Raw genomic sequence first — 27,145 nt, forward strand, 5'->3', positions numbered from 1 at the left:
ACAATAGACCGGCGTACCAACATTGTTTTTGTATTACCAACGCTAGTGCTATTTTAGTTACCAATTCATTAATTTTACAAGCATTATTTTTTTGATGATTAATAAAATAAGCATTACAAGTAGTTATTCTTTAGTTGAAATGCCGATCAACCTTATTATCAGACAACAAACTCCAAATAAAATTTTTTTGCCGCAAAAGATTAGTTTGCTTAGGGATTTTAGTATTCTTAAGTTTAGTGATGTGAAGTACGAAGGAGAACTGTTTAATAACATTAATAACAATCAAATTTGCCAATTTGCGCAATTGAAAGAAGTAAATTTACGGAAATTTGTGACGTATTTAAAGTCAGATCCTGTGGTCAGATCGTTAGTGCCTCCAATCTGAATATTAAGGAACATCAAGTAATAAAACTCCAGTTACCTTTAATGAACCACTATTGTTGCTTGTTTGTTTTTTGGTATTCTCCGTAATATCAATTTAGTGCATACTCATAAGATGGGCCGTAAATGTGGAGTTGAAGGCTGCCTATCGGAATCCAGCCGACCAGAAGATACTGGGGTAACATTTCACAAAGTTCCTATGCACAGTGACATTCGTCCGAAATGGATATCACTATGTCGAATACCTGAAGATAAACAGACCATGAAGGTTATATACATTTGTTCAAGACATTTTCTACGAATGGATTTCTGTAACTTTAAAGGAAAAAAGTATATGTTAAGACAGGGAGTACTTCCAAGTGTTTTTCCATGGGATAAATCAAAATTGGAAGCTATTAAAAGCACTAGCAAAAGTGAAACTGAAAAACCGCTGATTAAACCAGAGATTGACATTGAAGATAAAGGAAATATTAAGAGTGCAGTTCTTGTTAAAGAAGATTCAGTGGAGATTAAGGAAGAGGTTTTAGATGCATCAGCTATGAAAGATGAACATGAAGAAGTAAAAGAAAAAATCAAAACAAATGCAAATGGTCCTATAAATTTTGCCATAAATTCGCGAATAGAAGCTTTAGATAATAACAATACATGGTATCCAGCTCGAATAGTTGAGGAAGATTATGAAGAAAACGAGGTTCTAATTCACTTCGAGAAGTCGTCTAGTAAACATGATGAGTGGATCTGTATGGATAGTCCAAGACTAAGACCACTTCAGTCAGCAAGTACAACAGCATCAACTAATGCAGCAGGCACACAATGTTCTTCTAAAAAAAATCAGATCGTAGAAGAATACACAGTTGGTGAGAGGTGTCTGGCGTCATGGAGCGACGCTAGAAAATTTCCAGCCACAGTAACAAAAGTTCTAGACAATGGTAATAAATTGTTCATTGTACATATGTCAAAATAACAGATAAGATAAATTTAGTTGTCTGTTGTTATAGATACATATGAAGTTTTATTTGATGATGGATTTGTTAAAAATTTGAAAGCCCATCGAATGTGTAAAGCTGAAGGTCGCCCAATGCAGTCATCACCGTTGTTTGATCCTATCCAAAGCACTAAACAAGAACGAAGAGAGAAAAAGAGAAAAATCAACATTGCAGCATTGTTTGGTAAACGACAACGTTTGGACAATCCAGATGAGAAGCCAAAAGCGCAGAGTTCCTCAACTCATCATCAGCCGCCACCAGTAGCAATAGTTAATACAAATGAAGTCTTTGAACCTTGGGTACCACAGTAAGTGTGATATAAAATAGTTATTGTTAAAATTGTTTTCTTTTTCCTGTGAATCTAATTGTATTACTTTGATTTATAGGTGGGATGGAGGGAAACCAGTTGGAGTAGAATCATCAATAGATGCTCATGATGGAACAAGAAAATCAATTATTGTTCCAGATCCCAGGTTGCCTGAAGGCTGGACGAAACATTTAGCTCAAAGAACACATGGTGCTTCTGCAGGAAAGTGGGATACCATTATTGTCAGGTTTGCTCATTGTATTTGTTTTATTTATTAACGACCTTGTTATTTTATGAACAAAGTGAATAAAGTTGACGAAGATTACTTTAAAACTAAGGTACTGTGAATGTCAATACATTCAAAATGATAATGAGTTAACTCAAAAAACTAAATGAAAGTTTTAGACAATTCAGAAGCATTTTAGGGAGTATAATTTAAGGTCAAGTGAACGAACAGGGTGACAATGAAAGCTTAATATTGTACTTTTATAATAAATTAATTCGTGTTATGTAATATAAGTGTCTACTGAATTTAATTATTGTGAAAACCCAGCGTTGTCAGTAAAATGAGTGATGAGTGATTTGTTTTCATCTATGTAAATCGGACTTGACTTTAATGATAGACTTATTTGCATATGTTGTAACTTAATCAACACATAGAGTTAATTATGTTTATGTATGAACAGTAATTTTATAATTGATGACGTTATCACGCCTCCACTATAATTCAGACAAACTCATTGATTAATATTTTAATTCTTATATTTGAAGGTTAAATACTTTGACAAGTCATAAACTGTAACTGCTGTGCAAATTGATGGTATTGAATAAAAAGCGATGTAAGTAAAACTTAGTAGCTTCTAAAGAAGTTGCCTAAAGCTTCAGGAAAAATCAGAAAATGGTTAGTTACAAACTGACTTAGAATGAACGCCGAAAAATTTTACAAGCATTAACGTGGGAACATCCTTGATTTTTAAAACTTTAAGGGGAATTTTACAAAACCTAATAGATATTCTCTTTCTTCCTAGACCAAATTTGTCTGTTCAAGTTTTCAAAGACGTTAGTTTTTGACATTTAGAAAAGTAAATTTTACATTGAATGTCAGACGCTAAGTACGATAAGAACTTAAGAAAATTACTTTTAAGTTGTGCAAAGTCTAGCAAAAGTTAAAATAGTTGCAGTATAATAGTTTTCGGAATTTTTCACCAGTTCTATAACATGGATATTTCTGTCTTTTTTTAATTAAACTAAAAATATGTGTCAGTCTACACATTTTAGTTGTAAGTTATTCAACAAAATATTAAAACCAGGGAATGAAACATTTTGTTAATGTTAGTCACTATACTAAAAATTTAAATAAGTTTTTATGTAGATTTTTAGATATACATATGTATGACACATTTTAATTCTGCTGACTATTTTTTTCGATGACCCCTAAAAAATATGATCAGAAATCGCTTTATTTAGACAGAACTGAAGTAGAGGCCAACAAATCTAGCTCCTTCGAAAAATTATAAAATTTGATTTTGCCAATTTTTGTTTATTCTATGAACCCATATAAGTTAAAAAAATATAGATAGTAACAATCACAGTGTAAGAAAAAAAAAACACATTCGAACTGGCGATCTCCCCATTGCTAGTTGAAAATCAATGGACTTACACTTGTAGTGGTGTAAAAGATTTTTGTATAATTTGGATTTGTTTTGGGAGGAAATCTGGATGCCCATGGTTAAAACTTAAGGCAGATTCATATATTACAAGTGTAGAGAATGTAATTTAAAAAAAAAGCAAATTACACTGATGTATAAAATATTGCGATGATATTGGTGGGAATAACCAGACGAATTTTGGTTAATATCATCTAGATAATATTTTTAACGTGAATTTTGGCCGAAGTTTCGAAGATTATCTGTCTAATACAAATTGACACAGACATGCAGACGGAAACGGGAGATCTACATTTTTAGTATTCTAAAGGTTATGAAACATTGACAAAATATGAAAGTACCAATTCGCCGGATGGACCCTATTAGAATACTTCCGTAGCTTACACTCGGGAAGTAAAAATAACAATACATTATCAATACAGAAAGTATCTGATCTCAGGACATATTTTTAATAAATAAGATTGGATTGACCTTTGTAATTATTTGTTGTTATACGTAATTTTGCTCGACAGTGAAACCCAGTCTGTTCTGTAGTTCAAATCACTCTTGTGTAAGCTGAAATAATTAACCTTAGTATACTTATGTTTTTTCAACTACCTGTTTGATAAACGTGTTATAAATTATTAGATAAGAAAACACGCAATACATATTCTAAAGTAATGATACATTTACAATAAATAATAATATAGACTTGTTAGTCAATAACAAAATTGCCGTGGTGTGGAGTTAAATTTGGTAATAAATAAGATAGTTTTACTAACCAATATTTGTAAAAATAACCTACAACATTTAGATATTTAGTACATGTACATTGCATTATTATTTGATTAGTTGAAATTTTTCCACTCCACATTTCAGTCCAGATAATCGAAGATTTCGGTCCCGAGCAGAAGTTAAATCATATTTAGAAGAAACAAAATTGATGAAGTATAATTGGTCAATGTTTGACTTCAGTATACATAGACACCGAAACAGGAAAAAGGAATTTGAAGTAGAACCACCACGTGTTTTACCAGAAACTTCCGCAGAAACATTTGAACCAGAAGAAAACTTGGAAATAGCAACTGAAGAGGAAGGTAAGCGTTATAAGATTATATTTTGCCAAATGTTAATATTATTTTTTGACGTTTAAAGAAAACAAGAATTGCCTTAAAATACCGATTGTTGACGATGCCTATCGTTGTCCCATCGAAGGGTGTGGGAAAACGTATCGCAAGGAAAATTTAGCACAAATGCATGTTAAACATTACCATCCCGAGTACACGAAATTTTTAGATTCCACACCGAATGTTGCTGATTTAGCTTACGCGAGAACTGTTGGTGAATCACTCGATAAATCGCCCGGTGCCAAACCACCGGTAGCCAAACCTGCGCAGAAAACCACAACTTTGAGATCGTCAACAAAACTAGCTCACTCACCTCAACTAGAACCTGAAACCAAACCGCAGTCGCCGTTACCGCTGAAAAACAAAGATTCTGAAATAATTAAATTGTTGAATACCAAACCATTTGATGGCAAGAAGGAGGCTGATCCAATTACGCCTCTGCCTGCAGGTTTGCCATCTAACATGTACCCTGATATTAAACTGAAAGATCTTCTTAATAAATCCGAAGGAATTCCCAATCGCGATGATCTTAATTTGAGGGCTTTAAGTAGCACTAGACCTCCAACAGGCATAAAGACTCTTCTACCTGTTGTAAGACCGGAAAAGAAAGAAAACCAGCCGTTGCCAGAAATTGATGGAGTTGGTAGTAGAATAAGAACAAGTTTGAAGCGTAAGCGGGGATTGATCGACTCTGTCGACAGTCCTAAAGGTAATGAACCACGCGAAAACACGTACATTCCACCGGAAACACCACCACTTTCTGAACCTAATAATATTATTATTGAAGGTGGTCAGGTGATCAAAATTGTGAGAATGAAACAAGAAGAGATTATTAACTGCACTTGCGGTTATACTGAAGAAGATGGTCTTATGATTCAGTGCGACTTATGTTTATGTTGGCAGCATGCATTCTGCAATAACATCGAACGCGAAAGCCAGGTCCCCGAGAAATACGTCTGCTACATTTGTCAAAATCCGGCTAGGCAGAGAATGTCAAAGAAATACTTCCACGACCAAGACTGGTTGAAACATGGTATTCTAGCTACTACTAATTTTCATAGTAAAGATGAAGAATCGCTGGCTAGAAGATTCGAAAAGTTGAAGAAATCTCATGACATTTCTGGGGGGCTGCTGGAAATAAGAGAATTCGTAAACTCGTTAAAGGTTAAATTAAAAATTGCCGAGTAAGTAATCGTTGTTTTTGTAGTATTTTTAAATATTGATATTTTAATTTCGTGATTATATTTTAGGACCAAGAACCACCCTAAGCTGTACTTGTGGTCTAAACCTTGGGAAAAATTGCCGCTGCCGGAAAAAATGAGTTTACAAGATGAAGAAACCAAGTCAAATATTGAACAGTGTGAAGAAGACGTAAAAAATGAGAACCCGGTGAAGGCAGAAAATCCTGATTCCATGTTGATGATGATTTTGAAAAGTACCAAAGAAGACGTAGATGATAATTTCAATGGCTTGCAGGCTCCTATTGTCCCACAACCAGAAGCAGCAATTGACTCTGCCGATTGTCGGTTAAATTTGTTGGAACATATCGCTCATTCGCAGTCTTTAGTGGAGGAAAGGCTTGATGATTTTGAAAAACAAATTGAAGATCTTGAAGATGCTTCCTTTTATGAAGACGATAAAGACTATCCACGTACTAGGCAAACATTAAATATGTTACTTAGAGATTTAAACACGTTGCAAGAACTAAGTCAACTAACTACGTTGTGATTATTTTTAAAGTTATTTATTGTTAGGTTCGTTCTTAAAGTACATGCTTGTCATGGTGCATAAATGTTACACATTATAAAACTATGTACAGTTAACATATTAAAGTGTTAATTCCTTGATAGTTTTTGTTTCATAATTCATCTAAAATTTTCCTGCTGCGCCCTAACCTTTTAATTTCATTACTGGAAGAAGTTTCTGGGAGTTCACATATGTATCCGTAACGAACCGAGCAGTCGGTTCCTTTGTACGTGTACGAACGTAACGCAGGGTCGTAAGCTAGTCGCAGGCAGCGTCCTTCGCCTTTTATGTTGAACGATGGATTCTTGTTATTATTGTTACCTGGCGATGCAACTGGACGAGCACTGTTGCTCCAGATCCACAAAAGACCTGGATTTAAGCCACCAGTCCAGAAATCTTTTCCTCTCAAAAATGCATTGCTTTGTATATAAGCAATAACATCTTGATTTTCTTCAATTGTTTCGAGTTCGGCCAATACGGCACCAACACGTTTACACTGCGTACTTGCAGCTTTCCAGTCATATTCCCTTCCAGCTGAACCGTAGAAAAAGTAACAGGTGGAGGCCACTCTTGTGAAATTAGCAGGACAGGGTTCTGGAAAATAAATTTTACTGTCATGTTTCGTAAAATCATGAAGATACTTACCGTGGTCAACCCGGTTACCGGCCATAACGAAATACAACATTTCTTCCACTCTTCGTAGTCGTTTTTCCATGAAGTCTACTCGGTATACCAACTTTTCTATTGCTCCCAATAAATATAAGTCGGTTTCGGATACTTGTCGACCGGGTGGTTTTTGGGGACCGTTCGACACGATTTTGCCTGGAGTTATTTTACTCTGTCTGTCGTCCCCATTGGCATTATCAGTTGCTTCATCCACAACAAAAGCATCTTTTGCTGGAGGTAGTTGCATTACCCTCTTTTCTCTATAACTCGTTTATAAATACTTTTATTTTATTTTTTGTTTAACTTACCTGCGATTTCCGCTTAAAGCCCATTCTTCCAACAAACTTCCCCACACACCTTGTTCAGTCCAAATTGCAGGATTATTTTGAATTGTTCGTTCAATTGTCTCATTTTTTAAAAATACACCAGTACAGTGGTAATAAAATATTGTACTAATAGCACAAATGAGAAGGAACTTCATGGCACACTTTATCGCGAACCGGTAGATAATCGTTGTTCTTGATATCGCAAACACGAATGAAGCGTAAACTTCTGTGAATCATAATATGTAAATGAAACTCTCTCTTTTACTTTTTTATAAAACGTTTTCCCTTTGAATTCGTGGTTGTCAACTAATGAAGAAAATAAGGGGGCTATTATGTCTTGCTTCATTAGGTGTAATTATATATCTTTGTTGTTTTTGAGTAACAGTTCGATGGTCATTAACCGATTCAAAATTATTGCATTCAAAAGTATTGTTTGAAGTTAATGACCCCTTGACCTACATTTTGAATGATACACCACTGGAAAGTCCGACTACCCGAGTGGAAGTTCCCCTGATCTGGTAATACCGGGAACCTGTTTTATGTAGCAAAAAATTGCACTATTTGTTTCCGCTTTGTAAGTACATATTGTATAGGTACTGATTGATTTTTGAGGAGACGGTCTGAACGCAAGGCAAGTAAGTAATTACATTCTTTATTCAGTCTAATAAATAATAAATCAAAACGACAGTAGTAAACCGGTATCTTTTGAGATCTCCAAATGATCCTTAGCTACATTAAATATGTATTAAAATTTGTGTGGCATTCAATTAATAAAGGACATCTTCACCAATGTACTCTCGCCCGCAAAAAATTTGATCCTATAGGATGGATCCAGCCGTCAGCCCGGGTTGGTTTTTCATAGGGAAGGGTTGTTTGTAAGTAGACTTAATCTAAAATACAAGTAAATTTGTACTTCAACTAAATTCTTATATAATATGAATTAATTTTAACTAGGAACGTAGCATTAGTAACAGTAAAATAACTTATAACAAAGCCTCGTCTACCTACAGAATAATGAATGCCCATTTTAGCACTTGATACGGGCTGGAATAAGCAGCCCCAAATTTACAAAGAATTTTTGCATTCCTGGCGGGGGTTTGGTAACGGAATTTTATTCTGGCATTTAGACTTAAGGTACTTATTCACCATGACAGTTTATTTTTAACTATATTTAATTTTGAACACTAATAGTACTCATTCGGCGAAGGCGAATTTCATGTTTTTTTTATGTTTGACCTTCGGGTATAAAAAAATAGGTTTCTTGTTTCCGTCTGGGTGTCATCCGTCGGCTGTCGGTTCTTGGCGCTTTTATTAGACAGATAAATACTGAAAGTACTGGACTGATTACATAATTGATCGCATCATCCACTTCCTCGCGGCCTACCAACCCAAGGAGCAAGAGCATCCCACGAAGAAATAGGTACCCCAGTCGGAACAGAACCAAAAAAAAAAAAAACGACACAACTTGCACTAAAATCTCCCCTGGTAGTATTGTTGCAATTGACCGATGAACTTTATAACTCGTTCATTTTGTTATTATTGATTAAAAACGTGCCAAGTTGAGAACAAATCAGGAAACTGTGCACTTCGACATCCCTTTTATGTAGCTGATCGCAATAATCTGAAATTTGAACTTAAAAATGATTAAACGAATTATTGAAACAAGAAATTGCGCAGACGTTCAAAACGTAAATAAATGGCCATCTTTTGAATGTCTGCGCAATTTCGTGCAAATTTTACTATCACATCACTGTTATCACTATATAGAATATTTTTCTTGCAAAATTTCTATCAATAATTTTCGTAGCAAATTCGGTGAACTATTTTAAATCTCGAGGGAAAATTTATGATAATCTATAGTAACTTTGGTAAAAACACCCAGAATTTTTAGATATCATTGTTATAAAAAATGAGTGAAATCTGAATCGGTATAACTTCCGGCTACGTGCTTTTTTACGAACATTTACAAAATTCGTTCTAATACAATTTACGAGGGTGGGGTGACAAGTACCGGGCCTCACATAGATGTGGGAGTAATAAGATCAGTATAATGATGACATTCCATAATTTCATCTTCCATCAGCTTCCCTTAAAAATTTCATGTCAATATGTCGTTTAGTAGTTGGATGGCAGTCCTTCAGATTAGATGCTTCAAACAATTCTAACAAAATGGAAAAAGTGGAAATTCGGCCAATGATTAAATTTTTTTTTTTTGAAACGCCTAAAAGCAAGTGAGATCAACAAAGTGTTGGATACAACATTGGGAGACTCCTCTCCATCGTATACAACAATTAAGTGATGGGTTGCTAAATTTAAAATGGGCCGAATCAGCACAAATAATGAACCATGCAGTGGGCACCCTGTTGAGGTGACCCCTCCAGAAACTACAGAAAAAAATCATAAAATCATCTTGGCTGACCGGAGAGTGAAAGTGAGGGAGGTAGCAGAATCAATAAAGATCACAACAGAACGTATTCGAAATATTTTACATGAACACTTAACAATGAAAAAGCTTTGCGCCAGGTGGGTGCCGCGTTTGCTCGCTCCAAACCAAAAACAGCGTCGTAAGGATGTTTCGGCTGATTGTTTAGCACACTACAGGCGTAACCCAACTGAGTTTTTGCGTCCATTCATTACAGTCGATGAAACATGGTTCCATCTTTACACCCCCGAGACAAAACAGCAGTCGAGACAGTGGATCAAAAAAAGAGAACCTCCAAAGAAAGCGAAGACAGTTGCATCGGCCAGTAAGGTTATGGCCACCATCTTTTGGGATGCGAGGGGAATAATTTTTATTGACTACCTCCAAAAGGGAAAAACAGTTAGTGGGGAATATTATGCCACTCTACTACAACGTTTACAACAGGAAATTAAAGCAAAACGACCAGATTTGCCGAAAAAAAAAGGTGCAGTTTCGTCAGGACAATGCACCAGTCCATACTTCAGTCATTGCGATGGCTACAATTCATGAATTAAAATTTGAATTGGTTCTACACCCTCCCTACAGACCCCATTTAGCCCCATGTCACTTCCACCTTTTCCCAAACCTCAAAAAGTGGTTGGGTGGTAAGAGGTTTATGACAACATCAAAGCAGCAAATAGTTATTTTGAAGATCTCTACAAATCGTTGTATTACTCCGGTGTAACCGCTCTAGAAGATTGCTGGGTTAAGTGTATCGAGCTAAATGGAGATTATGTTGAGAAATAAATAAAAATTAACCGAAAAAAACAATGCATTCCTGTTGAGGCCCGGCATTAATCACCCCACCCTCGTACATACATACAATAAACAATTTTAACATGAACTGCAAATTTACAAACAAAAAAAAAATGTACGTGTTTATAGAATAGTTACAGTTTTACACATTTCAGATTAGAAATTCACTAATAAATTGGTATTACACTAGCTTACACTCGTTGAGGCGGACTGTGGCGTCAATGCGATTCATTTTTTTTAACAATGATTGCTTTTTTAGTGAAATTGCAAATTAAATTAGACGTACAAACACGTAAAGCACGTGTTTTCACACTCACTAAGCAAAAAGTGATCAAGAGGGCCTTCTTATTACCTGCGTTGCCCTGCATTCTTCTAAACCGAAGTCTTAGTTGCCTACGTTAAGGAATTAATTTTTCTTATTTTTCAAATTTAATGCGGTTTCAAGGCGTTTTATTTTTCAGGGCGAATTTTAAATTTCAAATTCTAGACACCACAGTATGTTACTACAAAAAAAAAAAAAAAAAAACGTGTAAATATAAAAAACGTTGATTCAAATTTGTCTGATCCTCATCAATTTGATGACGTTATACCTCAAAATTTTGCAAAGTAGATTCTGTTTCAATTTTATAAAATAACAAAATACATACCTGGATTACGGGAATCTTTTTTGATCACTCGTGAGCTTAGTTTTCTCTAGATAATGCCAATGTAGTTTGCGAAATACGTCGAAAAAAAGATTTGTGTAGTTTCAGTATTTGGGGAATTAAGTGAGGGTAACAAAATAGCTGTGGCTTATGAATCCATCTTTTTTTATACCTTGGATATTCAGATTTTTAGAAAAAGAAAAGAAAAATTGGATAGCAACATTTTACAAATAAATAATAATTTGTTCTCCATATTTTGTGTTTTTATTTAGGGGCACCTTTGCAATCGTAGGGTTCTTCACTCTGAATTTGAACGTATTGCGCCATCAGAAAAACCACACACAGTGTAGGGCGTATTTGAGTCGTTATTACAAGACGATTGCAAAAGCTATGTAGAAACTTTATTTTTTGTTTACGCCGCGTTAAAATTATAAGTAATTTATGAAACTGGAAAGCGGAATTCTGAGTTTTTGTGAAACTAACTCGTTAAAATAGTTGAATTGACTATTTGGAATAGAAAGAACCCCCATTAATATTTTTTCAGACATCACATTTTAGAAACTTACTTCGCAATCGTGTTACTCTGTTACTGCAGATGAAATTTTTCTTCGTGACCGTGACGCCCCACGATCGAACTTATTTTTATATCATATATGTATCTCTTGTTAGACATATGTATGATATCTACATGTACTTAGATATGAGCATTCCTTGATCTATGTAAAGATATTCTAGATGTTTCAATTTTTTTTTTTTTTGGTAACATATTTATTAATACATTAGTTATTACAGCTTTTATTAAAAATAAACTGTTAAATTTGTATTATCTATAAGTTTTGGCGTGGTGTCGATGTTATTTATGTTGTCTGTACTATCCGAGTCAGTCTGCAAAGAAGAAATAACAATATATTTAAAACTGCATTGGTCCAAAAAATTACCTTGTCATCTCCCCAGCTTAACTTTTTTGTTCTGCTGGATGAAGCGGAAGATGGCCAACCCGGCGGCTGTGGCGCTGGATGCACCTTAGGGCTTGGTATTCTAGATTTAACTAAATCACTTGGGATACCACCCATTGCAGAGGCTGTATGTGTTTTAACTCGATCTCCGAACATGGGATTGCTCATTCTTTCGGTCATCGCAGGAGTAGCTTGTGACTTTTCAGGTTGCAGCGATGGAAGCTCTTGTCTAGGCGACCTTTTCCTGTTTCAGAATAGCAATAAATACATTACAAATTTTCTCAGAGGACGTTGGCAATAGCCTTAACACCTGTGCACAGCATAGATATCAATATTGATATCTATGCTGTGACCTGTGCTTAATACTTACGCTTTACAAATGTAGGCAACCAGCAATGCTATAACAAATGCTAAGAGTAGAAGTATTGCACCAAGTCCGGCCAGAAGAAGCGGGGCTCCATTATTTCCTCTAGAAGATATAATACCGGCAGCATCGCCAGATTCGGGAAAGTGGACTGTTACGGGAACGCTGGCTCTCCGAGGCGGATTACCACTATCTGTAGCTACGACGCCCAAATTAGCTATTCCTTTATGTCCTCCTGTTTCGCGAAGTCTTAGTTCTCCACTCGGAGTGATAAAAAATATAGATGCGTTAACTCCATTTAGTGTTAACGTTAATTTATCATTCTTGTCACCGTCAGCAGCTTCTATTCGACCTATTAATTCATTTGGTTGGCCGGTAACGAAAAATTCGTAGTGGGGATAGCGAAAACGAGGTTCCCATTCGTTGATGTCCTGTACGCTTACATTTACCACACTTGAGTCATTCTGAAAAATGGAAGCAGTAGGTGATTGTGTTAATCTAATAAAAGTGTTAAGTTTAAATTTTTGCCACTATTTGAAAACAGCTAACTTCGCCAATATTTTTTGTCACCTTATGAATAAGACATGTTAGATCAGATATAGGTATATGAATTTTCACAAACCAAGTTAAATTATTTGAAAATCTAAGTTTACTTTCAAGGAAAAAATATCTGTTTATGAGATCTCAGATTTTTTCAAGTCTGAATTTGATTTGGATTGGGTGCGGATAAAATTTGTAACATGGATCCGGGTCTACATTCAGATCCTAGCTCCGAATCCCAATTTATATCCGGATAACTGATAATGTCTGAGTGCCGATCACTACCCGGATATAACAACATTCATTTTTATGGATTATTATTTGAAAATATATACAGATTCCATATTGATTTTGATTTTTACAAAAATCATACTAACTCCTATTACTATGTCCGAATACAAATCATTCTTAATTTTTAATTTTTTACAATCTACATTCCTTTAATGAGTCTGTTCTGTGTACTTTTAAATGGTTTATATGCAGGAAAAAAAATATTTGCATGTTAAAGTGTACTATTTCTATACTTTAAAATAATTTAACTGCATATTTTTGGTCAAAAACTTTTGTGCACAGGGAGCATGGGACCTACTGAACCAACCTGGGAAAAATTTAGACCGACGCTCCTGAAAGGCCGAATGAGCCATTTTTTACAAATTCTATTTCATTTAAAACTACTTATATAAAATTTGGATTCGGGCACCGGCGCTGTGGTGTACAACCACGGTCACTGGCGCCTCTGGAAAATCCCCGATTTACAGATTGTTCCATCCACCCTTGTTATGACATCCAACATTAAATTAAGTTAAAATGCTACACTAAATTACTACATCCGCTAATCTTGGGCGTACAACAGAATCAGTTTTTTGCTGTGAATAAACTTATAGAAAAGAATCATAACCATAAAGTGAACAATTTTTTAAATCACAGATAAATAAATAAAAATAAATATGTATAGTTTTTAAGAGCATTAAAACTGACTATGAACATTACTTTTTATATTATATAACAATTTTTTATTCAAAGATCTGATTTTAGAAATCTAAAAATTAACGAAATCATTGGCATATTTAACCGATTAATAATAATTAAGATATAAATGAAATAATAAAAAAACAAGAAATTGTTAGCAATGAAGGTGGACAATAAAGCATTAATTCTTTTATTTGCCAAATTAATTGATAACGCTTCTGACCTTCTTCTAACTCAACAGAATTTCTTTATATCCAGAAATAATAAGTATTTCCATCTTTTTTACTACCCACGGACTACCTTTAGGGTTTTATGTCTTGATCCGGATATTCAATTTTGAAAGATTTGTCTTACAAATGCACACATATTTGGTTATATGTGGTCATGATTCACTTTTAGATGCACTGATATCATCCGGATAGTGGAAAAAAATTGGATTCGGATCCGCAAAAACTGCGAATCCATACACCATTAATTTAGGCATGAACATTATAGTATATTATTAAACGATAGAAAGTCATATTGTGTAAGATCTGGAGAAATTGAAAAATGGAGTAAAATAAATATGCCAGCATTTCAATCAAGCTATTTTTTAACCACGAGTATTCAAAGGTGGGAGTGGGTACATACATATACATTTACAATTATATATTTTTTTCAACTTACAAAACACAACATGAAAAGACGTTTTAATTATGACATTTCTCCTTTGTGGAAAGTCCACTAGAATGGATACGATAGCAGCATTTGTTGAGAGAGATGTGGACGATGAAGGAAATTCATTTCATGAAGGTACATGGAAAGTGTTTTGTTTTCCTACACTTTTTTCTGTTTGTCTACGACATCCTACTATTTTTTAATGACACTTTATATATTTTTTTTGCGATTCTTGTAGAGGTTACATTAATCATTAACCATACCCGCCACCGCTACTGATTCCAAAGCATTATGCACAGACCACACACAAGTGTGTGGTCTGTGGCATTATGCTACGAAAACACACTTGTTTATATTTGGTCTAACGCATGTGCATTGCAGCAGGCCAGCAGTGTGTGCAGTTTAGTATTTGTATTTGTAAAAATCATAAAATTATTTCTCCAAATTAACTGCTAGGCGATTTGTTTCACTTCATTTATTAAATGTACAACGTACGTCATTCTGAAGCTCGAGACAATCGTTAGTTGTTGAAATACGTCGGAAGATTTTTAGGTCGTCAGTATACATTAGAATATGGTTATTTTATTAATAACGTCGCGTCGTTTACGTAAATGGCAAAGAACAGTAGACCCACCACCGAGCCCTGTCGGACCCTAAGGTGCAATACTTTGCTCGGATATCATGATATTTCACAAACCGATATGTTCCAGATAAATAAGGACTAAATAATTTAACTAAGTGTTCAGAAAAACCGATAGAATGCCATGGTTTAATTTGTTAAAGGCCGTTGAGTAGTTGGTATCCACAACGTCCAGCTGTTGTTTCATATCGAAACTGTCTGATACAAATTGAGTAAAGGAGCACAAATTGGTTACCGTCGATTGTAAATTAGTGAAACCATGCTGCGAGTCGCTTACGCTATTATGGATGTAAAATATTACATATTTATGAATACGAGTAATTATATCAAAGATTTTTGAAAAACTACATAGCAAAGAGAAATTTTCCATGTATTTGGATCTGGAACGCATGAATGCTTTAAGGTTAGATTAAACATGCGACACAAAATGTATACGAAAATATTGAAGCACAGTATGATAGTAAAAAGCTGGGAATATTATCATAACCGCAAGTGAAATTGGCTTCGGACTTTTTAGGGCTTGGTGGGCATCAGATTCATCAAACTGCGGAAGATAAATAGGAGTACAACAGAACTCATCAATAAAAGAAATGTTTGACAAATGCGTTAACGATGGCATTAAATCAGGACTGCACAAGTAAGATATTGTTTAAATAATTTATTTGGCGAGGTATGCCAGAACATTTTTTAATATTGTTGATATGTGCCCAGAATTTCTTGGGATCAGATTTTATATTGGTTTCCAAGTCAAGAATTTAATAATGATATGCCTTTCTATTTAATATCTCGTTTTAAGTCAGCACGGACTCTTTTAAAGTTAACAAGGATTGCTACACACTTGTTGGTTTTAAGTTTAAGTCCTAGGTTACATTTAACTTTTATTTATTATTGTTTATTAAAATTACCATCACGGGTCCGGTGTCTGGTCATCAAGGAAATATCTATCACCTTGCCAAAAAACTCGTTTAAGTCTTACAAGATTGATTATTGGCATCTGTCCATGACTTAGTAAGACTGAGATTTAAGAAGTATTTCGAAATTATGTCTCAGTGCGTGTTTTTAGATGAATACCAGTTTTGCGCAACCGACTGACCAGAAAAATAAACCCAGTTAGTCCACTTAGCTAAATCTTTGTTAGCAGATTTGTAGGGGAGTAATTTATAACAATTTTTGAAATGAAAATGAAATCTCACATCAGTTTGAATTATTAAACGGTAGGAGTTATAGGCGAAGCGAGCGCGGTCAAAAAACCCGCATTCACTCACTTCACACCGGTGAAAGAACTTTATCAGTAAATTAAACAAAAAGAATCGATAATTCTACATACTAGAAATGATTAGAAACTGAAATAAACTGCAAACCTTTTGTGCGAAGATGAAAAATCGATTCCTTAATACAAGGTCTATCAATTGATATAAAAATTGCTATCAAAAATCCGAAGGAATTCAAGATAAAAAGCATACAGCGACCAAACGCACGTGTGATCTCACCTAGTTCATGCGGCGACACTTTTTGTGTTATCTATAAATGATGTATGTTATTGTCTACCATACATCATGTTAAAAATTGCTTCTTGTGGACGATTTAACACTTTTCCTTTAAATAAAGTGCAAAAAAACTGCAAAAAGACTGAAATGCAGCAGTTGTTTGGAGCGATACTAAACTAGTAAATTTTTTAACAAAGATAAATGCTATCTTGCCACATTTATTTAAGAAATTAATAACATTTCTATAGCTCCTACATAGAGGAAAAAATAAATCGTCAGGAAATGTACGAAGATATGGGAGTTATTTTCGATTTCACTAACCACAGATTTATTGTTCGCAGCTGTAAAGACATTAACTGTATCTTTTAAATGTATTTCACTTCGTTCGTAAGATCTAAATAATTGTAGTATTAATTTGATCATCCATTTGAGAAATTGATATATCAATACCAAAAATCAGGCAAAGACTTTTTTTGAAATTTGTCTTGTTTAAATTTGATGGTAACTATCTTTCAAAAGGACATGGTCATTCGATTTTATTAGCTAGATTTGGACACACTTCTTTAAATACCAGACATGTAATTCTAGCTACAAAATTCCGACATGCTGTTGTAAATAATATTTAACATCCTTTATTCGTATCTAGGTACATACATTGATAGCAGCAGTTGTATTAATGTCCGTTTGATTTAACAAAGCATTTTCTAAAGTTATTAAGAAAGTTTTAGATTACTTATGTTGTATTATTTCGGTGTTCGCATAATATAATTTTAGGTTTTCCGGTTAATATATTTTTTCTCGTTGAAAAATTATTATTAGTAATAAAGATTGTAAACTACTTATTATGTTCTAGTGAAGTTGAACTTACCGTAATTCCGTCAGTAGCAAAAACTTTAAAGACGTAATCTGGTTTATCTTCGTAATCCAATTTTTTTCGTAATGACAGCTCTCCCTTGGTATTGATCGCAAAAAGTTTAAGAATATTTTGGTCTGATACAAAATAACGTAAATGTTGATTCGGCCTATTATTGCTAAACGTTCCAACAGTTACTCCAACTGGCGATGATTCTGACACTTTAAAGTGAAATGTTCTATGCAAAAATCTAATGCCGTTATCTAAATTTCTAGAAACTGTTAAAGTTGCTAAAGCATAACGATCAGGATTATCTTGTTGAGTAGCCCTGATAACAAGAGTTGCAGGATGGTGTAAATCACTGTCCGTTAAATCACGAGACAAACTCACTGTCCCTGAATTTCTGTGGATTTTAAAATATGTGTAATCAGTCCCCAGACCATTGAAAGTGTAGAAAACTGGGGCATTAATTCCCAAATCTTGATCGAAAGCTTTGATATCTCTCGGTTTGACTATTAACACGCTGCCTCGCTTTGGTGGTTCTGGTACACTTGCCGTGTAACGGTCGTCCAAAAATCGTGGGTTTTGGTCATCAGCATCAACTACGTGGACTGTTAGCACTGTGTCCGTTTTTTTAGGGGGTTCTCCATGGTCCTGAGCACGAATATTCACGTCAAAACTCTTCAGGGTTTCATAGTCCAGAGGTTTTCTTAACACTAAAGTTCCTTCCAGTTCATTTTCAAATTCGAAATAGTCAGAATGTGGCCCTGGTAACACTGAATATTTTACACTAGAGAAAGGACCTTGCTGGTCGTTGTCTATCGCATGTACACCTTGTAACACTCTTGTGCCCACAACAGTTACTTCTGAAATATTTAACACGTAGGGAGAGTTTATAAACACTGGCGAATTATCATTAGCATCAGTCACTCTAATGTTAATGGGGATAACAAATCCAGGATCTAAAGTATGAAGTCTTTCACATATCAAATTGATGAAAACGGAAGATGGTCCCTCGACTCCTTCCTTGTCCAATTTTCGACGAAGAGTTAAGTTCTTTGTTCCGGGTGATATGGCTATAGGGCTGTCGATTTCTTTGAGGCGAAGTGCGATCGTCCCTCCAGGTCGAGGGTCTCCATGAACTCTTACTTGACCGATGGTAGAACCGACTGAATTATTTTCTGACACGAAAAAATTTTCGGATGATGCTCCATTTTCTAAATAACAGCGATTGTCATTTAAACCTGTAAAATAAACATATTTTTTAAGAATTTAACATTATGGTGCAGATGTTGCTTGCTTCAGTGGGTTTATCATGAATCCGTACAGTAACGGTAATTAAAATGACTATTATTTTGATTTAGAGTGACGAAGTTTACATGTATTTACTTCACACGTATGTTTTCAACAATTACCTGGGTTTTGAGTTTAACGTCGCTAAATTAATGTTTCATTTCAGGATTTAAATGAAGCTTTCTAGTTGCCGCGTAGCGAAAATAGCATCATTATTTACAGTGGCCATTCCAACGAAATTATGCATTCGTTCAAGTTTCACTTGAATAACTATGGTTAGTCCAAATCAAATGCAAATGACCAGAGCGGAAAGATAATAAGATACTCAGACTGATTTGATTCGTTAATTACTGAGGTTTCTTTGACACCTGCTGGTTATGTTCTTTTAATTGTTCGTGAGAAAGTGGCACAACGCGAAATGTTTCATGTCTGACAATGAGATGTAAGAAATTAATACATGCCTACATGCATTAGCACGTAGATACTCTATTTTAGATATTGGATGTTTGATAATTGAGTTTGTCAACCTATATACAAAGTGTTTTAGTGCTTTATTTTAATTTTACGATCTTTACGATTGAATTACAAGTGTGAAAATAATATAAATGCTGAAAACTCATAAAGATTGATTATTTTGTTATTCTAAAATTAGTCGTAATACTTCCAATTTACCTCAGAAATTATGTTTTTAATCAAACAAAAGTTCAGTCCTTTTTCATGGCGTAATTAATTGTGCAAAGACTCCAAAGACGTATAAACAAACAAAAATCGGTGGCAATAATAATCGATAAACAACACAACTCTAGTGCGCGTTCGATTTTCTCATGGGTCTTTTTGTTTCTTAGACTGTTAATAAATAAAATTTCTCAAAATCAAATTTTGCAATTTGTCAAAGAAACAGGATTTGTTCGGGCGAGGGAAGTTCTGCCGAAATAACCTTCGACAAATTTTTTTATAATTCTGTATTTTATTTCGCACCAAATTTACATTTACGGTTATTTAGACAGAACTTCTCTCGCCTCTGAAATACAATCCAACAAATACCGCTCCTTTAAAAGTCATAAAATTAAATTTTTTGTAATCTCTATAAATTAAAAAAATAAAGATAAGACTTACACTTAAAAAAACCCACTGCATGAGCGCTCCGAATGCGCGATCTTCGAGTTACAAGTCTGTGTTATTAAGACATGTGATGATTTTCTTGTCTGGGGTAAAAACTCAAGGCGGATTCATAAATCAAAGTACATGTGTATGTTTTCTCATAAAATTTAAATGGCGCATACTCTAAAAAATTGATTTAAAGTTATTTAGGCAGAACTTTTCTCACCCCTAAAGCTCGTTTTTTTTGAAAAATTACAAAAATTTGATTTTACCAATTTCATGTTTTTTTTTCTTCTCTTCAAATTTAAATAAAGATATATGTGTAGTGTTAAAGTAAAGGTAAAGATGCATGCTATACGTAAGTTTCAAGTGAGCTTTTTCATTGCAAAATTTTACGATGACGTCATCAACATTGTAGCAAGCCCTATAACAACTTGGACAAGTGCAGTGCAATATTAATAATAACAGTATTCCCAAATTTTCTGGAAAATGGGGTGAGCTATTCTCGATTTAATCCATGATCAATAAATATTTTTTTTGAGTCACTATAGGTTTAGTATAAGCAATTCTAAAAAAATATGAACCAAAATGATAATACTTTGTACATTCTAGACAGGATTGATTCGGCAACATTTTGAGATGACTTCTCAATTTGGGGGCACGAGGGAGGATAAACAGATTAACTTTGATTAACCGTTTACCTTACTTACCGTTTTAAGTTTGCGAGATTTCAGAACATTCGGATTTGCAATTTCAAAGTTATATTATAAAATGTTGTTATAAAATTTTGTTTATTTTTCAAAAATCTGGATGTGTTTTTAAACTCAACACGGATTCATGATCCAAAAGCGCGGGAATATCTTATTTTATAAGATTTAAGTAATATTTGCTATCGTAAATTTGAAGATGACGTCATCCCATTGTTGGTAGGGATTATCACATTTTGGTTAGCGTTTTACTACCTAAAATTGACAACAATCGGTGCAATAGTTTCGGAAATCATCTGTCTAACAGACGGAAACGCAACATCTACTTTTTCGTATCATAGCAGTCATGAAACGTCGAGAAAATATGAAAGCAGCTATTCATCGGATGAATCCTATATAATAAATACTTCTTTAGCTTACGGTTGGTAAGTAAAACAACTAAATCATAATAATAATAAAGTAAGTTCCACAAGAACAAAGAAATATGAGTATAAAAATATATAACCATAAGAAAGTCTATATCTAACTACTTTTAAGTGTTATCGAACATTAGAAGAGATATAATAATACGAACTCTTCGATGATCAACTTTTTATTTCTCTGTGTAATTTTAATTAAGCGAGTGCGTTTATTCTGGTATGTACGGTGGTGATGACTCATCGGCCGGGCGACGCGGGTTCGCTGACGAAAAGTCTGGAAGCGGAAGTCGTGATGGATATTCGTGATGGAAAGACCTTGATCGCAGAAGTATCGGTTTGAATAGAACGGGAACGAGGAGGATTCAGTCAATCGAATCCACGAGAGTACAGTTAAGTTGCGCCGGAATTATTTTGTATATAATCGCTATGTAATAATCAGTCGTGTAATTCGAGTTATTAAGAAATAAATTATTGAGTTTTACCCACGCAGATTTTATTCACCGATCAAACGTAATAATATAAATAAATAGAATTATAAAAAATATTTCTATTATGGTATTATTATTAGGTACGCTTCTTATAATCTAAAGTGATAACACTAGCACGTTAAAAGCACATTTTTGTGCCCTAATCTAATACGTTTAACGTCAAATATTTTTTGTCTCAAAAATTGTACTTTTCGTTAAGATTTTTTCCGCAATTAGAAATTATATTTCAGAACAATAACCTGTAGCTATCTATATTAAAAAACATCGTTATGAAATAAGAACAAAATGCGTTCTCTAATTACGTAAAGCAATTAGATAATCTTAGTAACAATCAGTTCAAACGCGTTGAGCACTCGAAAAAAATTTTAAGTACGTTAATAAGTTGACTCATGATCCTCAAACAATAAATTGTAAGTTAAAAGACAGGAAGGAATCACGCTGGTGGATATCCTTCGCTCGGTTGATTTTTAACATCACCAGGTGCTGTCGTAGAAACTTCAGACAGTAACAAAATAACTTTGAACCAACGACATTAATGTTTGCTCTTTTATTCTTGCGATTCGTTTAGTTATAGCCTACTTGCTCGAGCATTAATATCGATCTCGCATAATAATGAGCAACAAACTGAAACAGAAAAGCAACTACCGGCAAGTGGGTTAAAAAATTACGCTATATTTTAATTATTCACTTGTTATCATAACAGTTATCTATAAATTATGTACTTGCCTTGGCTTGCAGACAGATGGAGAACCAGCGTAAATGCCCAAAGGGCATTAACATACGCGTTGTACCACTTGATGGCCATTGTCTCGACATCTAAAAAAAAAAATACATTTGAAGAAGTTTTCACAACAATGCTAAAATTTATCCGTTTTGCTTATGAAGGAAAAGATAGTATCACGTTTGTATTAAATGAAGATAGATCTTTTTTTGACTTTTAAGAAAGCTGAAAACATGTCAGCGTTTGTAATGATTCTGAGTTTTAATTACACATAAATCTAACAATTTCAACTTTCTTCTGTTATTAACTATAAGGATCTGTAACATAATTTATACCTATGAGAAAAGGAGATGTAATTAGGTTGATTTGTTGCTATAATACTGATATATTATTTCCTAAAAGTGCTTTCACTTATATGTAATCAGTGAGATAAAATTATTTAATAAAAAGTTAGAATATGAATATGATTAATGAACATAAAAGTTACACAAAAAAGGTGATCAGTTTCATGCATTTAATTTTCACTTTTGTATTTTTTTTTTTGTGCAACGGATGCATGTGAATGTCTTCCACTACACGAACATTGAACTTAGCCTGAGTTTCAACTGGTATTTTTAAGTTTTCAGATTTTGTTGCTTAAATGAACATAATAAACATAACTAATTTTAACAAATTAAACTTTTACTAGTTAAATCTGTCAATTACAACTTGAAGATAACATCAGATTATAATAAGATAGTAAGGCCCGAAGAAGAGCGTGTGAAAAATTGTGTTAATTATACATTTACTGACCTCTTAAGTTTAGAGTTCATTGTTATCTAATGAAATTTGGTTCATTTTAGTATTATAGGTAAGTAAGTAGGTACATGTTTTCACTTTAATCACTGTGAGTGTCTTCGCATTAAACTTTTTGCATTGTCTACACGATCTTGCTTTATCTTAAAAAAATGTTAGTTAGATGTTTTGTTTTTTATTTGTTTGTCTAATTATATTGTCATGTTTTATAACAGCGTGTGTTTTGTAAAATAACTACTAATGACCGATTTCCTGTGCAATCTAATTTAAATTGTTTTTAACGTTTTTTGTGAAAGCAAAGAAAGTGGATTAAGAACATTTTATTCGCCGCAGTTAATGGTATAATGGATTAGGTGCTAAATGATTATTTAAGGTCTTGATAAAAGAAACTTGTAGCAGCGAGCCGGTGCATGCTTGAGTACGCAAATGTACCTATGTGATTAACAAAAAGCAAATACAACGACAGTTGAGAGATTTAATGCAGCAAATCAGAGCAAGTAAGTCAATTCATGCCTTACTTTCGGAATTTTAATCACGGTAACATAATTTGGGCTTCATTTGAATAAAAGATAATATTGCCGGTTAAATCTATAAAAAATATTTTTTGCCACGAAGTTTTCCTAATATAATTAAAAAACATGAAACAGAAAAAAATATCTCAACAACATAGGTACTATATATTCACAGCTTTTCACTGAACTACTTCTACATATACAATATTTCATTCATGCCTTTCGGCGTTTATATCTCTCTATATTAATATAATAATATTTAATGCAAGTAGATCATCAACTTTTTCTTTTTTTGTTATTAAGTGAATTTTGCTCTAAATTATGAATTCCAAAAGTTGTTTACAGTTTTTTTTTATACAAATAAAAACAACATAAAAACAACCACACAGCGAAAAAAAAAAAAAAGTTATATTGCTGTTTGAGATACCTATTTTGTTCTTTGGACTTATTATTAACTGACTTGTTACATGTAATCGTAGTATTTATCTTTCCCCAGAAAAGATGATGGATAAAGAAAAACCAGTGTTATACACAGGGTCTTAATAACTAATTTGCATCTAGTGGGCTATCAAATTAATTTATTAATGTGCCGCTTCATCTGACTTTTTACAAAATTATTTAATCTGTCAATTAGTTGACAATTATTAACCCCTGTACTTTGTTTGCACTGTATGTAAAGATAAATGAAATATTTTGTATTAGTGGCGAACATTTTTAGAACTGTGAGATTTAAAAGATATTTTTCAGGAAAATTCTGCAATTAATTCGGTTAATATGCCAATAAAATTTTCTTTTTATAGAGACATAATAATTAAGAAGTAGCTGCAATCTTTTGATTAAATTTATTGAGACAAAGAGTTAAATTTTGAGAAATAATTTGTTTTTGATTACTTATGCTGTGGAACAAAAAATGTTATCTACCTATACTAGACTTCTTAAGTTGTAATTATTTTTACAACGTTTAAATTTTAACAACAATATTTGCGAATATGTAGTGAATTTTACAATAAAAACATAATTATTCCATAAACTACGAATGATTACCTTTGTGCAATGGTTATTCTTTAAAACATGCAACATGTATCTCAAAATTTTATTTTACAATATTTTAGTTGTTAAGCAGGCATGTTAGTATGATAAAGTTATGGTTTAATGACATATTATGACAATAACATTGTTTCAATTACCTTTTGCATACGTGTACGTAAACACAACATAATAAAATTAGTCAGACACTTTACTACAACACAGATAGGTACATAACGGCGCATAAAATGATTCTTTTATTTTATGTAACTAAAACTTCATTAAAACAAGACATTGTTTTATTGTATTTAGATTTAAAACATATTTATATGTCCGTAGTAGTGCAAATTACCAGCTAAAATAAAAAAAAGCATCATGATTTTTATATAGTGATAAATGACTCAACAGCAGTCGTCTGTTATGCAGTTTGTATAAATATGCAAAATATTTTTATATATAAAACTTTAATATCATATCAAATAAATAAGGGCTAAACAATGCCTGAAAAATTTTAAAAATAATTTTCTTTAGAACAGAATTTAGAAATAAATCTGAGTTCACCTGATTACAAATTGTTTGTTTTAAAATATTTGACTTTTTAAACATTTCGAAAACTAGTTGTAAAAGTTGGCTACAATGAACAGTTTCGATAGTGGCATATTTTTTATAATATCTATAGTATAATATTTATTTTTGTTAACAACGTCACTTAAAATTTAAATTGATAATATATTCAACTATTGCATTTGTTAAGCAATAAATTTAACTCAATTATTAGAATTTGACTAAACGCAAGTTTCACTACAAAACAACACTACTCTTTTTTTCGAAAAAGCAGTTTTTAGTATATATAAAAAAGATTATTTTACACATATACTTTCACAAAAAAAGTTTAAAAATAATAAATGAATACTGAATGAAGTAAGAAAAATAAAAAATTTGTACACACAACTACCTACTAAAAATTATTGTAACCTACCTACAACGTTGTTGTTACCTGTAACTAACACCTCAAAATTAAGTCTATAATTTGTATATCCAGTGTGATTTCATGTATGAATATTTTTTTCTTTTCCTTAACACACACGTAGAAAGGTGTGTGTATCACGATATAAAAAATACGCATTGTTCGTTAATAATTTGTTAGCTGCATCTAATTGATTTTTAAAGTGAAAAAAATGTGTCAATCTAAAGCTCCTGTCTAAAGATTTAGCAACATTGTTGATAAAAATCTCCATTTTCACCTATTGTGTCTACCGGTATAGCACCAGTGCGCAAAAATTTCGAAACAACTGAAAATTACGGAAGTTACTTACCACGCCACTTTGATTCGCTGGTTTCCTTGACAACTAGAGCACATTTATGTTGTTTATTGCAAAAATTTACATCACTAATATCACTAATATTAAACACTTAATGGGAATATTTGAAAATAGTTGTTAAAAGTTTATAGCACAACTTCATTTTACATTTGAAAAGAATTTAAAAAACTGCAGTTTAATTGACTTTTTTTTTAATTTTGAAGATGAACGAGATGTGTTGAAACTAACACTCCACCAAGGTTTCAATATTTTTCAAAACTTTAAAATCACTTATTCAAAACACAGCACAGCACTTCTTCGATGTCCAATGGTTGATACACCGAAGTTACCGTAGAAATGAAGTAATTGGCTGCGTGCACCTGTTCCGTGTGCATTCACCGTATACACAGAAAGCTTCGCTAGGAAGGAATATGTACGTTTTCTTATGTAAAATATTCTTCAGACTAGTAGCTGCTTTTGATATGGATTACACCCATTAATATTTATGAAAATAATTGCAAGAAAAAATCATCATTAAAGAATAAAATATCTTTAATGATATGTGGCTGCTTGATTACGTGATAAAGCAGGTTGAATCATACGAATGGACTACCCGCTTTATTACAATCGTTATTAGGGAGAAATACATTTGGTATTACCCCTACTATTTTCAGGGTATTTCAATATTTGATGAGACGATAAGAGCAAAGTTTCAAATCAGCTATCTATTTTGATAAACACAAATTTTATCGTATCTTAAATATGTAAAAATCGCCACTCCTTAGAATTCTCTTTTTTTTTTGTTAAGAGTACCTATAATTTGTAAATGACATTAGTTTCACTGTTTCAGATGTTCTACTAAATAACAAATATGCGTGAAGAAAGTATTAGCACAGACATTTTTTGGAAAGCGTAAATTATGCGGCTTTTCATTTTTACTCTTCAAAACAAATGGATTTAAACTGAACGCACAATCAAGCATCAATCTCTTGACACAATTGTTACGCTTTTTTTGAGAAATTATTTTGCGTTCCATTAAGACATGTAACAAATCTATTATAAATGTCCATCATAAGGTGAATGGTCACTTTATCAAGAAAAATAGGAAATTTTAGAAAAAAATTACTATTGTAAAATTGCTACGAGGTTAGATGTGTATATAACAGTTAAATACACATACCTTTTCTTTAGCTTTTGCAATTTTTTTTTTGTGCAGCACAATGGACAACAATAATTATTATTTAAACGTGTAGTTGTAAAATTTAAATAT

The 27,145-nt window shown here is 33.1% G+C and overlaps 4 protein-coding genes across 7 annotated transcripts; 2 read left to right on the top strand and 2 right to left on the bottom strand.

Annotated features, from left to right (window-relative positions):
* The first annotated feature begins 245 nt into the window (after window positions 1–245).
* On the top strand, window positions 246–6,292 carry LOC135122522 (PHD finger protein 20). 4 transcript variants are annotated; one of them, XM_064046748.1, is made up of 8 exons: window positions 246–402; window positions 483–1,310; window positions 1,380–1,674; window positions 1,754–1,921; window positions 4,200–4,417; window positions 4,476–5,156; window positions 5,235–5,631; window positions 5,698–6,292. In XM_064046748.1, coding segments are annotated over exons 1-8 (3,066 nt in total). In that variant the 5' UTR covers window positions 246–401; the 3' UTR covers window positions 6,176–6,292. The 4 variants fall into 4 exon arrangements, with proteins under 4 accessions (XP_063902818.1, XP_063902817.1, XP_063902815.1 ...); XM_064046747.1 differs by having other exon boundaries at window positions 4,476–4,895; window positions 4,956–5,631; XM_064046745.1 differs by having other exon boundaries at window positions 4,476–5,631.
* LOC135122524 (CD209 antigen) lies at window positions 6,176–7,576 on the bottom strand. Its single transcript, XM_064046749.1, has 3 exons — window positions 7,168–7,576; window positions 6,839–7,119; window positions 6,176–6,787 (listed from the first exon to the last, which is right to left on the bottom strand). The coding sequence occupies exons 1-3, from the start codon at window positions 7,338–7,340 to the stop codon at window positions 6,306–6,308; spliced, it is 936 nt and encodes a 311-aa protein (XP_063902819.1). The 5' UTR covers window positions 7,341–7,576; the 3' UTR covers window positions 6,176–6,305.
* A 1,926-nt stretch (window positions 7,577–9,502) lies between these two features.
* On the top strand, window positions 9,503–10,156 carry LOC135145266 (histone-lysine N-methyltransferase SETMAR-like). The gene has a single exon (XM_064077381.1). The coding sequence runs from the start codon at window positions 9,503–9,505 to the stop codon at window positions 10,154–10,156; it is 654 nt and encodes a 217-aa protein (XP_063933451.1).
* Window positions 10,157–11,818: 1,662 nt separating this feature from the next.
* On the bottom strand, window positions 11,819–26,320 carry Cad96cb (Cadherin 96Cb). The gene is made up of 6 exons (XM_064078611.1): window positions 25,891–26,320; window positions 22,247–22,336; window positions 17,528–18,756; window positions 12,373–12,830; window positions 11,985–12,246; window positions 11,819–11,931 (listed from the first exon to the last, which is right to left on the bottom strand). Exons 2-6 carry the CDS (start codon window positions 22,323–22,325, stop codon window positions 11,845–11,847), a joined length of 2,115 nt encoding a protein of 704 aa, XP_063934681.1. The 5' UTR covers window positions 22,326–22,336; window positions 25,891–26,320; the 3' UTR covers window positions 11,819–11,844.
* Between the last annotated feature and the right edge of the window lie 825 nt (window positions 26,321–27,145).

Source organism: Zophobas morio, unplaced genomic scaffold (assembly GCF_036711695.1).
Source record: "Zophobas morio isolate AGI-343-1 ecotype UQ-CSIRO unplaced genomic scaffold, CSIRO_AGI_Zmor_V1 ptg000005l, whole genome shotgun sequence".
NCBI lineage: Eukaryota > Metazoa > Arthropoda > Insecta > Coleoptera > Tenebrionidae > Zophobas > Zophobas morio.

Bases quoted from the DNA above. Each gene is read 5' to 3' on its own strand.
- Cad96cb (XM_064078611.1), bottom strand. From the start codon at position 22,325: ATGGCCATCAAGTGGTACAACGCGTATGTTAATGCCCTTTGGGCATTT. The intron at 18,757-22,246 runs GCAAGTACATAA...TTTATTTTACAG, and splicing joins CCATCTGTCTGCAAGCCAAG to GTTTAAATGACAATCGCTGT. The intron at 11,932-11,984 runs GTAATTTTTTGG...TCTTCTTTGCAG, and splicing joins TAAGCTGGGGAGATGACAAG to ACTGACTCGGATAGTACAGA.
- LOC135122524 (XM_064046749.1), bottom strand. From the start codon at position 7,340: ATGAAGTTCCTTCTCATTTGTGCTATTAGTACAATATTTTATTACCAC. The intron at 7,120-7,167 runs GTAAGTTAAACA...AACGAGTTATAG, and splicing joins GCTTTAAGCGGAAATCGCAG to AGAAAAGAGGGTAATGCAAC. The intron at 6,788-6,838 runs GTAAGTATCTTC...TTTATTTTCCAG, and splicing joins CGGTAACCGGGTTGACCACG to AACCCTGTCCTGCTAATTTC.
- LOC135122522 (XM_064046745.1), top strand. The intron at 1,675-1,753 runs GTAAGTGTGATA...TTTGATTTATAG, and splicing joins TTTGAACCTTGGGTACCACA to GTGGGATGGAGGGAAACCAG. The intron at 4,418-4,475 runs GTAAGCGTTATA...TGACGTTTAAAG, and splicing joins AATAGCAACTGAAGAGGAAG to AAAACAAGAATTGCCTTAAA.
- LOC135145266 (XM_064077381.1), top strand. From the start codon at position 9,503: ATGGGCCGAATCAGCACAAATAATGAACCATGCAGTGGGCACCCTGTT.